General features: G+C 47.0%; 1 protein-coding gene across 1 annotated transcript in view; it reads left to right on the top strand.

Moving 5' to 3' along the window:
• TFCP2L1 (transcription factor CP2 like 1) overlaps positions 1-12337 on the top strand; it is a 103122-nt gene that overhangs the window by 78526 nt on the left and 12259 nt on the right. The window contains exons 11-13 of the mRNA XM_060261873.1: positions 945-1035; positions 1218-1318; positions 7915-8057. Of these exons, the coding sequence (XP_060117856.1) occupies positions 945-1035; positions 1218-1318; positions 7915-8057 (335 nt within the window). The remainder of the gene's footprint in view (positions 1-944; positions 1036-1217; positions 1319-7914; positions 8058-12337) is intronic.

Below are 12337 nucleotides of genomic sequence, written 5' to 3'. Positions count from 1 at the left end.
GGTGTAGTGGTTAAGTGTGCGGACTCTTATCTGGGAGAACCGGGTTTGATTCTCCACTCCTCCACTTGCACCTGCTGGAATGGCCTTGGGTCAGCCATAGCTCTGGCAGAGGTTGTCCTTGAAAGGGCAGCTGCTGGGAGAGCCCTCTCCAGCCCCACCCACCTCACAGGGTGACTGTTGTGGGGGAGGAAGGTAAAGGAGATTGTGAGCCGCTCTGAGACTCTTCGGAGTGGCGGGCGGGATATAAATCCAATATCTTCATCTACCTCACAGGGTGTCTGTTGTGGGGGAGGAAGGTTAAAGGAGATTGTGAGCCGCTCTGAGACTCTTCGGAGTGGAGGGCGGTATATAAATCCAATATCTTCATCTACCTCACAGGGTGTCTCTTGTGGGGGAGGAAGGGAAAGGAGATTGTGAGCCACTCTGAGACTCTTCGGAGTGGAGGGCGGGATCTAAATCCAATATCTTCATCTACCTTACAGGGTGTCTGTTGTGGGGGAGGAAGGGAAAGGAGATTGTGAGCCGCTCTGAGACTCACAGAGGGCGGGATATAAATCCAATATCACAGAGGGCGGGATATAAATCCAATATCTTCTTCTTATCTTCTATCTTCTTCTTAGGAGGTCTCTTTTGTTGATGGTTCTTAGGAGTGTTTGGGAGAGATCATTAAGATGTACATGTTATTAACTAATTCATTAATTCGTGATGTTAAAACCTGCTTTTGGCTCAGAGGAGCATGCACTTGCCCATGGCCTTAATGTCTAGATCTGCCTTTTCTTACTGATAACGCTATGGATTTGCATAAAACCTCTATTCACACAGCTGTTTGTTGGGCTTCTGCTTCTTTCAGTGCCCCTCCTAATTTGCTTAACAGGCCTGTGAGATTTGGTTTTGCATTCCTCATAAGAACTTTAACAAAAACAACCTTTCCTTGAAATGTGTAGGTGCTGACTTACTGAAGATGTCCAAAGAAGATTTTGTTCAGATCTGTGGGCCTGCTGACGGCATTCGACTTTTTAATGCCATTAAAGGAAGGTTTGTAATGGTCTCTTCCTTCTGTTGTTGTAGCATCAGTTTGTGACAGTGCTGTGGTTCTTGCGCCCTGTCACATTATCAGAATTCCGCTTATACCTGAGCCCTTAACAACTGATAATATGTCTAACATGAAAATGGTAAGCAGTGTATGTCAGTCTAAAGTGTTCACGTTTTGCCTATAGGAATGTAAGGCCTAAGATGACCGTTTATGTCTGTCAAGAATCTGAGCAGAATCAATCTCATCTTCACCAAAAACGAGAAAATGGCAATGGAAATCTTTGTGGTAAGCATCCTGTCCTTTGGCTAAGATCCCAATTTTCCATGAGCTTCATCAAGTTTCCATGAGCTACACAAGTAAGCAGGTATGTATGGGAATGTTGTGTTAGCACAGTAGTGTTAATCTAGACTATTCTGAAAGCGCTTTTCTGGAAGTCTTTAGATCACAAGAGAACACGAATGCTTTCAGGGAGCCATGATAAGAATTCCAGTTGATAAGTCAGCAGATAAGAATAGGATTGTCCCATCTGATCATTGTAGAGTTCCATTGTAAATATATCCAAGTTGGAAAAACACATGTAGCCACAAAGTTCTATAGGATCCAAATGCTTCTCGTTTCCAGTCATTAAAATCTTGTAAACATTTAGAATTAGAGTTTCTGAGACTGACACCTGAGCTTCTGGTTCAGTTTTCAGTCAATAAGTCAGCAGATAAGAATAGGATTGTCCCATTTGATCAATTTGGAGCTCCATTGTAAATATACCCAAGTAGGAAAAACATATGAACCTATGAACATATATGAAGCTGCCTTATACTGAATGAGACCCTTGGTCCATCAAAGTCAGTATTGTCTTCTCAGACTGGCAGCGGCTCTCCAGGGTCTCAAGCTGAGGTTTTTCACACCTATTTGCCTGGACCCTTTTTTGGAGATGCCAGAGATTGAACCTGGGACCTTGTGCTTCCCAAGCAGATGCTCTACCACTGAGCCACCATCCCTCCCCTGCTCTCCAGGGTCTCAAGCTGAGGTTTTTCACACCTATTTGCCTGGACCCTTTTTTGAACCTGGGACCTTCTGCTTCCCAAGCAGATGCTCTGCCACTGAGCCACCAACCCTCCCCTGCTCTCCAGGGTCTCAAGCTGAGGTTTTTCACACCTATTTGCCTGGACCCTTTTTTGGAGATGCCAGGGATTGAACCTGGGACCTTCTGCTTCCCAAGCAGATGCTCTGCCACTGAGCCACCGTCCCTCCATGTGTAGCCACAAAGTTCTATAGGACCCAAATGCTTCATTCTCATTTCCCCTGTTTCCAGTCATTAAAATCTTGCAAACATTTAGAACTGGAGTTTCTGAGACAGACACCTGAGCTTCTGGTTCAGTTTTCAGTTAGCTGCCGTTTTATATCCTGCTCCAGCTGTAGCGTATTGACAGCGCAATCCTAAACAGAGTTACACTTTCTTAAATTTATTTATTTATTTCATTAAGCTTATGAATACGTAATTCCTACTATTGTAGGGCTCTAGGTGATTTACGGTGCAATCCTAAGGAGAGCTACTCCGTTCTAAGCCCATTGAAACGAATAGGCTTAGACTGGAGTAACTCTCCTTAGGATTACACCGTAACAGCACTGAAACATTAAAACAGTACAAATTAATACGTTAAGACATTAAGTGGGGGAGTGTGTGCTTTCTCCCCATTTCTGGCCTGAGGATGCCTTGTCGGTGTGGGGGAAAGAAGCCAATATATGGGGATGGGCATGGGGGAGGGTGCCAGCCAGAATGTAGACTGTTGCTGCCCTCAACTAAAAGCCTGGCAGAACATCTCTACCTCACAGGCCCTGTGGAATTGTATAAGATCTCTAGGGCCCTGATGTTGCTTGGCAGAGAGTTCCACAGGTTGCGACCAGGACTCAAAAAGCCCTGATCCTGGTTGAGGACAACCAGATGTCTCTAGGGCCAGGGATGCACAAGAAGATTGTTATCCAATGAGCATAACGCTCTTCCAGGGACATTCCGGAGGAGGCAGTCCCACAGGTAGGTTGGTCCCAGACTGCTCAAGGTCAATATTAGAACCTTGAATTGGACTTGGTGCTCCACTGGAAGCCGGTGCAACTGACTGGTGCAGCACAGGTCATATGTGTGCAGTCCTTGGTGTCCCTGTTGGGACTCACGCCACTACATTCTGGATCAACTGAAGCTTCCAGATCAGGCTCAAGGGCAGGCCAGCACAAAGTGAGTTACAGTACTCTATAAGAACATAAGAGAAGCCATGTTGGATCAGGCCAACGGCCCATCCAGTCCAACACTCTGTGTCTCATAAGAACATAAGAGAAGCCATGTTGGATCAGGCCAATGGCCCATCCAGTCCAACATTCTGTGTCACATAAGAACATAAGAGAAGCCCTGTTGGATCAGGCCAATGGCCCATCCAGTCCAACACTCTGTGTCACATAAGAACATAAGAGAAGCCATGTTGGATCAGGCCAATGGCCCATCCAGTCCAACACTCTGTGTCTCATAAGAACATAAGAGAAGCCATGTTGGATCAGGCCAATGGCCCCTCCAGTCCAACACTCTGTGTCACATAAGAACATAAGAGAAGCATGTTGGATCAGGCCAATGGCCCCTCCAGTCCAACACTCTGTGTCACATAAGAACATAAGAGAAGCCATGTTGGATCAGGCCAACGGCCCATCCAGTCCAACACTCTGTGTCACACAGTGGCCAAAATTTTTATATATACACACACACTGTGGCTAATAGCCACTGATGGACCTGTGCTCCATATTTTTATCTAAACGCCTCTTGAAGGTGGCTATGCTTGTGGCTGCCACCACCTTCTGTGGCAGTGAATTCTCTGGCCTGGAGGCGACCATTGCATGGATTAGTGTGGTTAGGTCAGGGTGCAACAGGAAGGGGGCTAGCTGCCAGGTTGGCATAGGTGGAAGAATGCCAGGCTGAATGCCAAGAATGCCAATGCTGGGTTGTCATCAGTGTGCAGTCAGTGACAGATGTGCATTGTGCACCTGACAGGAGGTCCAGATGTCAGATGTGAAGTGCATGGTTGTCCCACAAGTGTGGGAGAGCTGTGCCTTCACGTGGTCCGTGGTAACCCTGCACAGTGAGGGCAATATGGTCCTGCTAAGTGTTGTGTGAGCAGGGAGTGTGTACCATGGAATGGCATCATGGAGCAATCCAATGAAAGCAGTGTCTTCAACTAAGGAGAAGCAGTAGCCATTGGCAACTGTTTGGGCAATGCAGCAAGTGACTCTCTTCCCTGCTGTGTTCAGGGACAGCACTGGAGGTGGTTGCAGGGTGACTCACCACCACCTGACGGTGCTTCTTCAGATGGCTTCACAAACTGGTAGATTATTGAGGCCTCTCCCACCACTGATCCAGGCCCTACAGAGCTGGCACTGTGCAAAGTGGGTGTTCTCCATCAGCTGGAAGTGCTTCTAGACACAGAGATGTAGGGGCACCCAAACTGGCCAGCAACGGCAGATATCCCTGGAGCTGCCTCCTGTGAGGAGCTTGGGGCAGACACACCATATCTTGGGGGCAGGAAAAGATACCTGAGGGGAAAGGGGTTAAGATAACAACACCCCTGGGTGCACCTCCATCTCCTCCTCTTACACCACCTCTGGACTCCCCTCCTGTTCCTCCTCAGAAGGCCTGCTGGACTTGAGGAACTGGAGCAGGGGTCTCTCCTCTAGCTCCTCCAGAAACCTCTCAGTCTTGGGGTGAGCTTCTCTTGTTCTCAAAGCTCACCCCAAAAGATACCTCAGGCTACTTCTCTTCCCGCTGCTGAGCCTCAGCAGCAACTGCTGGAGGAGGGGCTGCCTGAGCAGCAGACCCCTGCCCTGTGCCTGCAACTGTGGAGCAGCAGACCCCTGCCCTGTGCCTACAACTCTTCAGGGGGCACCTCAGCAGCAGCCTCAATGAAGAGAACTTTGTGTGGTCTATTCATTGCACCACCGTGGCTAGATGTCAGAGTGGTGGAAGGCAGTTGTGGAGCAATCCTCTACACAGGTGGTGGTGGTGGGGAAAGCTGCAGTCCGTCCCTTCCCCTCTCTAGATTTCTCCTTAGCTTTGACCCCAGGGCCTATTTCATTCCTTTCCTGCTGCTCATTGTCCTCCAGGCCAAACTCTTTCTAACTTATGTGGAAGGTAATGCACCTAACCTAACTACTTGCACAGCAACCTGAACCTAGCAAAGTCTGACACCTTTTTATGAACCTTCTCACCCCGAAACTATTTTTTTGTTTTTCAAAAGAGCCTAACCTACCCTTGCTTCAATTTTGGTTTCCTTCCTTCCTTCCTTCCTTCCTTCCTTCCTTCCTTCCTTCCTTCCTTCCTTCCTTCCTTCCTTCCTTCCTTCCTTCCTTCCTTCCTTCCTTCCTTCCTTCCTTCCTTCCTTCCTTCCTTCCTTCCTTCCTTCCTTCCTTCCTTCCTTCCTTCCTTCCTTCCTTCCTCCCTCCCTCCCTCCCTCCCTCCCTCCCTCCCTCCCTCCCTCCCTTCCTTCCTTCCCTGGTTGTTGTTTTTAGAATGAGTGACTTCCTACTGATACCCTGACTGTGGTTTAAGAAACCATCCTTGAGACAGAATGGCAAACCTTTGAAAAAATTTAAGGGTCTTTATAAAACTTCGGCGGACTAGATTCTATTGGAACAAGCTTGATTTCCTAATGGAAACATAGGAGCTCCTTCCTGAAAATTAAAAATACAGGACAACCTAAAGGGAAATCATTTGTCTAAAAACGCCTGCCTTCACTGAAGCTCAAGGCACCATACAGCACAGAGCTTTTTAGAAGTTAATCTAGACCAGGAGTGTCAAACTCATTTGTTATGATGCCTGGATCTGACATAAATGAGACCTTGTTGGACTGAGCCATGGATGTCATGAAATGTAATGCCAGGTCGCAGAGACATAAACTTCATAAAGGACACTGCATATGGGGAGGGACGGTGGCTCAGTGGTGGAGCATCTGCTTGGGAAGCAGAAGGTCCCAGGTTCAATCCCTGGCATCTCCAAAAAAGGGTCCAGGCAAAAAGGTGTGAAAAACCTCATCTTGAGACCCTGGAGAGCCGCTGCCAGTCTGAATAGACAATACTGACTTTGATGGACCGAGGGTCTGATTCAGTATAAGGCAGCTTCATATCTGCTTGGTAAGCAGAAAGTCCCAGTTTCAATCCCCAGCATCTCCTACAAAAAAGGGTCCAGGCAAGTAGGTGTGAAAAACCTCAGCTTGAGACCCTGGAGAGCCGCTGCCAGTCTGAGAAGACAATACTGACTTTGATGGACCAAGGGTCTGATTCAGTAGAAGGCAGCTTCATATGTTCATATGTCCATATGACACAGACACAAACACAATTAAATTTTTTTTAAAAAAAAAAACCTTTTAATAAAATATGCTTGAAAGATTAGCACTCTTGCAGTATTTTATTTATTAGTCTCTGATAACTGAAGGAAGCAAGCAAGAGGGAGAAGGAAGCAGACTTGCTCATGGGCCTGATAGGAGCCCTTCAGGGGCCTCATTCAGCCCCCGGGCCACGCGTTTGACAACCCTGATCTAGACAATTATACCAGTGTTTTGAAGACAAACTTTGCCTCTTTTAATACCCCCCTAGCACTGGCCTAGTTAGGAAGGAACTAAATCTCTATGCTGAAATTTATTTAAAAGTGTTTAAAAGTTAAACAGGCAGGATCTGATCCAAAGTCCACGCAGCAGAGTCTCAGGCAGCAGGAGTCGGGCTCAGAGCAGTAGCTGAAGCTGAAGCCAGCCATACACTCTCCAAACCCCCCTCAGCAATGGAGCCTCGCTCAGCCAGACTTTTGCTTTTATGCTCTCTGTCCATGCACAGAAGAATTTCAAAAAAAGAATAAACTTCTGTGATTGGCTAAAAAGCAGTGTTTCCCCCTAGCCTGAAATTCTATTGGCCAGATTCCCACTACTCCTTTCCCCCCGCCCTCTTGGGGTAAGGAAAGCAAACCTGCAGGACAATGCAATGCCATTTGCAGATGAATTGCAGTGATTGGCTCTAAGCTCCCTCTAGGGCCGGGGTGTCAAACACGCAGCCGAATTAGACCCCCGAAAGGGCTCCTATCAGGTCCCTGAGCAACTGGCAGTCATCTGGTTCCTTCTCCTCCTCCTCTCTTGCTTCCTTCTGCTCTTAATCTTGGTTTCTTGCTGTGAATTAAAAACAAACAAGAAGTAAACGAGGGCCTTTACATTTTGCAGTTTGCATTTAATAGAGAAGAAGAATTGCAGATTTATACCCCGCCCTTCTCCCTGAATCAGAGACTCAGAGCGGCTTACAATCGCCTATGTCTTCTCCCCCCACAACAGACACCCCGTGAGGCAGGTGGGGCTGAGAGGACTCTCACAGCAGCTGCCCTTTCAAGGACAACCTCTGCCAGAGCTGTGGCTGACTCAAGGCCATTCCAGCAGGTGCAAGTGGAGGAGTGGGGAATCAAACCCGGTTCTCCCAGATAAGAGTCCGCACACTTCACCACTACACCAAACTGGCTCTTTCAACCACCCTTTCAAGGACAACCACTGCCAGAGCTATGGCAAACCCAAGGCCATTCCAGCAGGTGCAAGTGGAGGAGTGGGGAATCAAACCCGGTTCTCCCAGATAAGAGTCCGCACATTTCACCACTACACCAAACTGGCTCTTTCAACCACCCTTTCAAGGACAACCTCTGCCAGAGCTATGGCTAACCCAAGGCCATTCCAGCAGGTGCAAGTGGAGGAGTGGGAAATCAAACCTGGCTCTCCCAGATAAGAGTTCACACACTTAACCACTACACCAAACTGGCTCTCACATGCAAATCCTGGTGCATTCCTACAGTGCAAATCTAAAGGTTTCTTCCATTGCTATTGCAGTATACCATGCCATCTTCTTAGAAGAGCTGACAACTCTGGAATTAATGGAGAAGATTGCAAACTTGTACAGTATTTCCCCACAGCAGATAAACCGGATCTATCGGCAAGGACCTACGGGAATTCATGTATTAGTGAGCAATGAGGTAAGTGTTTAACAAGAATACATCAAATCTGATACCAGGTGTTGTGTGCAAGGAATTTCTCTGACCTAAACCACATTAAACTTGGAGTGACCTTATCATTGTTGATGATGTGGGGTTTCCCCTGCACTTGAAATTACTAAATGTCAAATATTAAACACTCTCCTCTGTTCAGCTCTGTGTGGGGTGCAGGTTAGTAATGCGGAAATTGCTTGTCCCTCTTGCTTTTTTGTTTATATAAGACAGAAGAAATTTGCGTTCACTGTATTAGCCGTGTAGTAGCAATTAAAGTCCCAGGATTTACGATTGCTCCATAAAACATCTTGAAATGTGTTATCAACGTGCATTTGGATATCCAGAGCACTTGGCCTGGTTTTACTAATGGGAATGGATCAAGATGTAAGAAATTTCTAGAATAAGAAGAGAACCTTCAGTTCACTTCGCAGCTGCTGTAATGAATGGAATAACTGTGGAACCTTCTGTGGAAATAATATGAAGCATTTATATAGCACCTGAACTGGCTACCTGAAACCAGCTTCTGCTGGGATCAAACTCAGGTCATGAGCAGAGCTTGGATTGCAGTACTGCCGTTTGGCACTCTGCCACGGGGCTCCTAAACAGGATTTAGCTGAGAATAATTCTCAACCTTCAAAACGTGAGGTTTCAGCACCGTGAACAGTTCCTGCCATGTCTGTCTTTAGACTCCCCATCTTCCTTTCGGGATTTTGCCTTACAATTTTTAGTTTCTCGCATAAACATTACAAATATGGAAAGGCAATTAAAGCGTTGGGAGTAGCTGTATCCAGAAATCTGAATGTGTCATAGCGTAAAGTGTTGTAGTATTCACTGAACATATGAAGCTGCCTTATACTGAATCAGGCCCTTGGTCCATCGAAGTCAGTATTGTCTTCTAAGACTGGCAGCGGCTCTCCAGGGTCTCAAGCTGAGGTTTTTCACACCTATTTGCCTGGACCCTTTTTTGGAGATGCCAGGGATTAAACCTGGGACCTTCTGCTTCCCAAGCAGATGCTCTACCACTGAGCCACCGTCCCTCCCCTAACATATGAAGCTGCCTTATACTGAATCAGACCCTTGGTCCATCGAAGTCAGTATTGTCTTCTAAGACTGGCAGCGGCTCTCCAGGGTCTCAAGCTGAGGTTTTTCACACCTATTTGCCTGGACCCTTTTTTGGAGATGCCGGGGATTGAACCTGGGACCTTCTGCTTCCCAAGCAGATGCTCTACCACTGAGCCACCGTCCCTCCCCAATGGTAGAGAGCTCACAGTTCTGCAGGGCCTGTAAGACGGCACTCTTCCACTAGGCATTTGTGAACTAGGCTGTTGGGCCGCTACAGTTTAGCAGCTGCAGAGAGGATAACTTAAGATCTGCTATACAGGGAACTATAAAACTGGAAATGTAAGATCATGGCACCGAAACATTTTTTTATGAATTTTATGTTTATTTTTACTCTATGTTTTATGGTTTTAATGCTGCACTACCATGTTGAATCAAGCACATGCATGTCTGTATGAGCCGCCCTGAGCCTGCCTCAGCAGGGAGTGCGGGATATAAGTGGAATAAAATAAATAAATAAATATTACTGCTTTATTAAAGTTTGGGATTAGCTACAGAAATAAATTTTGCAAACCGTGCACATTCATGTTCGTTTAAGTTTTCTAAATCAGTTGCAGACTTTGCAGCTTTGCTCAATTTTGTGTTAATTTTGTCATAAGGTATAGAGTGGGGAATAGGGATACATTGGGGCCTTGAGTGACATATATGAACAGGACGCAAAAACCTCCCCCCCCCCCGAAAATTTCACCCAGCACTTTCCTAATTTCTTAAAAATAAGTGTGCACCTACACATCATTATACTTTCTTGTACTGAAACCATGCCCACCCCCCTCCATTGGCAGGACCTCGAGTCAAGGAGTAACACAGTCCAATAATTCAGCAGTTTATTCCATAAGCATCATAAGGCAGTACACCATCTTTGCTAAGACTAATGTCTTAGCCCAGTGACTCACCTTTTAACCCCTCGCCCCAGCCGTTACATTTCAGTTGCAAGCATGCCAAAGCAGAGCGGGAACCGGGGATTTGGCGGGACCCCCTCCCACCCCAAGTTTAAGAGTCCAGGTGTCTAATCTATACTTTCCTAGCATCTGACCTTGAGGAGGCTGGTGGAAACAGCTTGACTAATACATTCCCAAGATAAGCATGCAGGGAGATGAGCAAAGCAAGAATGCACCCAAGCAATTTGGTTACAGCACAAAAGCATGGCAAGAGGAATGCAGAGGAGATGACTCTTGATATTCTGCCCTCCCTAGGCTCCCCTCCCCCCCGGCTTCTCCGGGTATTTCTGGTGAAAGTCTTTGATAAGTTTCTGACAATGAGTATCGTTTGCTCGGACCCATTCAGCTTGGCTGAGGTGAAAGTGGGTCCATTTGATGAGAGAGTATAGTTCTCCTTGTTTGATCTTTGAGTCAAGGATTTCCTGCACCTCATGATGAATCTGACCACGAACCAGAATCGGAGCTGGAGGCTGTTGCTGGGGGGTGCCAAGCCAAGGGCCCAGGATCACGCTTGAGATAGCTAGCTTGAAAACAAGGATGAACATGTTTTAGGTTCTTTGGTAACTCCAGTTCAACAGTAACATTATTTATAATCCGTTTAATGGGGAATGGCCCCAGATATTTCATGCTCAATTTTTTACAGTTCTGGGCATTAGGAAGATGCTTTGTGGAAATATACACAGTGTCCCCCACTTTGAGGTCCCATAGCTTGGAGTGCTTTTTATCATAGTATTTCTTGTAAGTTTCTTGAGCTCTAAGCAGCTCCTTCTGTATGGCCCCCAGCCCTGTGAGATTTGTAAAATTCTGTAAAATCCACTTGGGCGGTGGGGGGGTGACAGGAGCTCCAGGAAAGGTTTCCTCTCATAGCCGTTTACCACCTAAAAGGGGCTAGCATTAGTTGCACTATGAATGCTGTTATTGTATGCATATTCTGCGAAAGGCAAGAGGGGCACCCAGTCGTCCTGTTGGAATGAGGTGTAATACCTTAGGAACTGCTCGAGCACCGCGTTCGTGAATTCTGTCTGTCCATCTGTCTGGGGGTGGTAGGCTGAACTAAGACCTTGTTCTATCCCTGCCAAGGTGCAGAGATGTGCCCAGAAGATGGCAACGAATTGTGGCCCGCAGTCGGAAATTACCTTACTCGGAAAAGCATGTATCCAAAAGACATGCTGTATAAACAATTGAGCCAACTTTTTTGCCACAGGCAACTGTTTGCACAGGATGAAGTGGGCTTGCTTTGAAGATGTGTCCACAGCCATCCACACCATCATCTTGCCATGTGAAAGGGGAAGATCAGTTATAAAATCCATGGAAATGCATTCCCAGGGTCTAGAGGCCGGAGCTAATGGCTGTAGCTGCCCGGGGGGGGGGGCAGCCCCCCTCTTTTCTTTGCCATGATGCAGGTCGGGCAGCTGGTGATGTACTATGCTGTCTTTTTGGAGCCCCAGCCACCAAAATTGCCTTTGTATTAGGTGGATGGTTTTTACAAACACGAAATGCCCTCCCAGTTTGGAATTGTGTGCTCGTTGCATCACTCCCGCTCGTAGCGATCCTGGGACAAATAGTTTATTGTCTTTGTACTATAGCCCCTCAGGGGAGGGGTCAAGTTGTAAACCACTGTCAGGCAGTTCGGCCACCAAGGCTTCCTTAAGAGACACTAGAAAGGAATCAGGTTGCTCCACCCCCTTACGTTCTTCTGCACGGGTGGTAACCAAAGCGCAGAGTTTGGGGGGGGGGGTGAACGAGCCTGTCACTGCCTCTCATTTGCTTTCATGTTGAGGTAAGCTGGACAAGGCATCAGCCAGAAAGTTCAACCTCCCCGGGATGTGCCCCAATGTTAATTTGAATTTGTGAAAAAAACCCGCCCACCTTACTTGCTTGGTAGTAAGCTTTCGGGTGGCAATTAATGACGCGGGGTTTTTATGATCTGTCCATAGCTCAAATGGTTCCCTGGCCCCTTCAAGATAATGCCGCCATTTTTCTAAGGCCAATTTAATGGCAGAGGCTTCTTTGTCCCATACTGACCAATTCCGCTCCGTGAGGATGAATTTTCACGACAAGTAAGCACACGGGTGGAGTTTCTCGTCTTCCCCCTCCTGGAGCAATACGGTTGCTCGGGCCACATTCCTTGCGTCACATTGTACAACCAACTTTTCGTTCTCATCAGGGTGGATGAGACAGGGTTCTGAGATAAATTTGTTTTTCAGTCCC

Source organism: Heteronotia binoei, chromosome 21 (assembly GCF_032191835.1).
Source record: "Heteronotia binoei isolate CCM8104 ecotype False Entrance Well chromosome 21, APGP_CSIRO_Hbin_v1, whole genome shotgun sequence".
Taxonomy (NCBI): domain Eukaryota; kingdom Metazoa; phylum Chordata; class Lepidosauria; order Squamata; family Gekkonidae; genus Heteronotia; species Heteronotia binoei.
The sequence above is the reverse complement of the archived record's forward strand: the minus strand, read 5'-3'. Positions and strand labels throughout refer to the sequence as shown.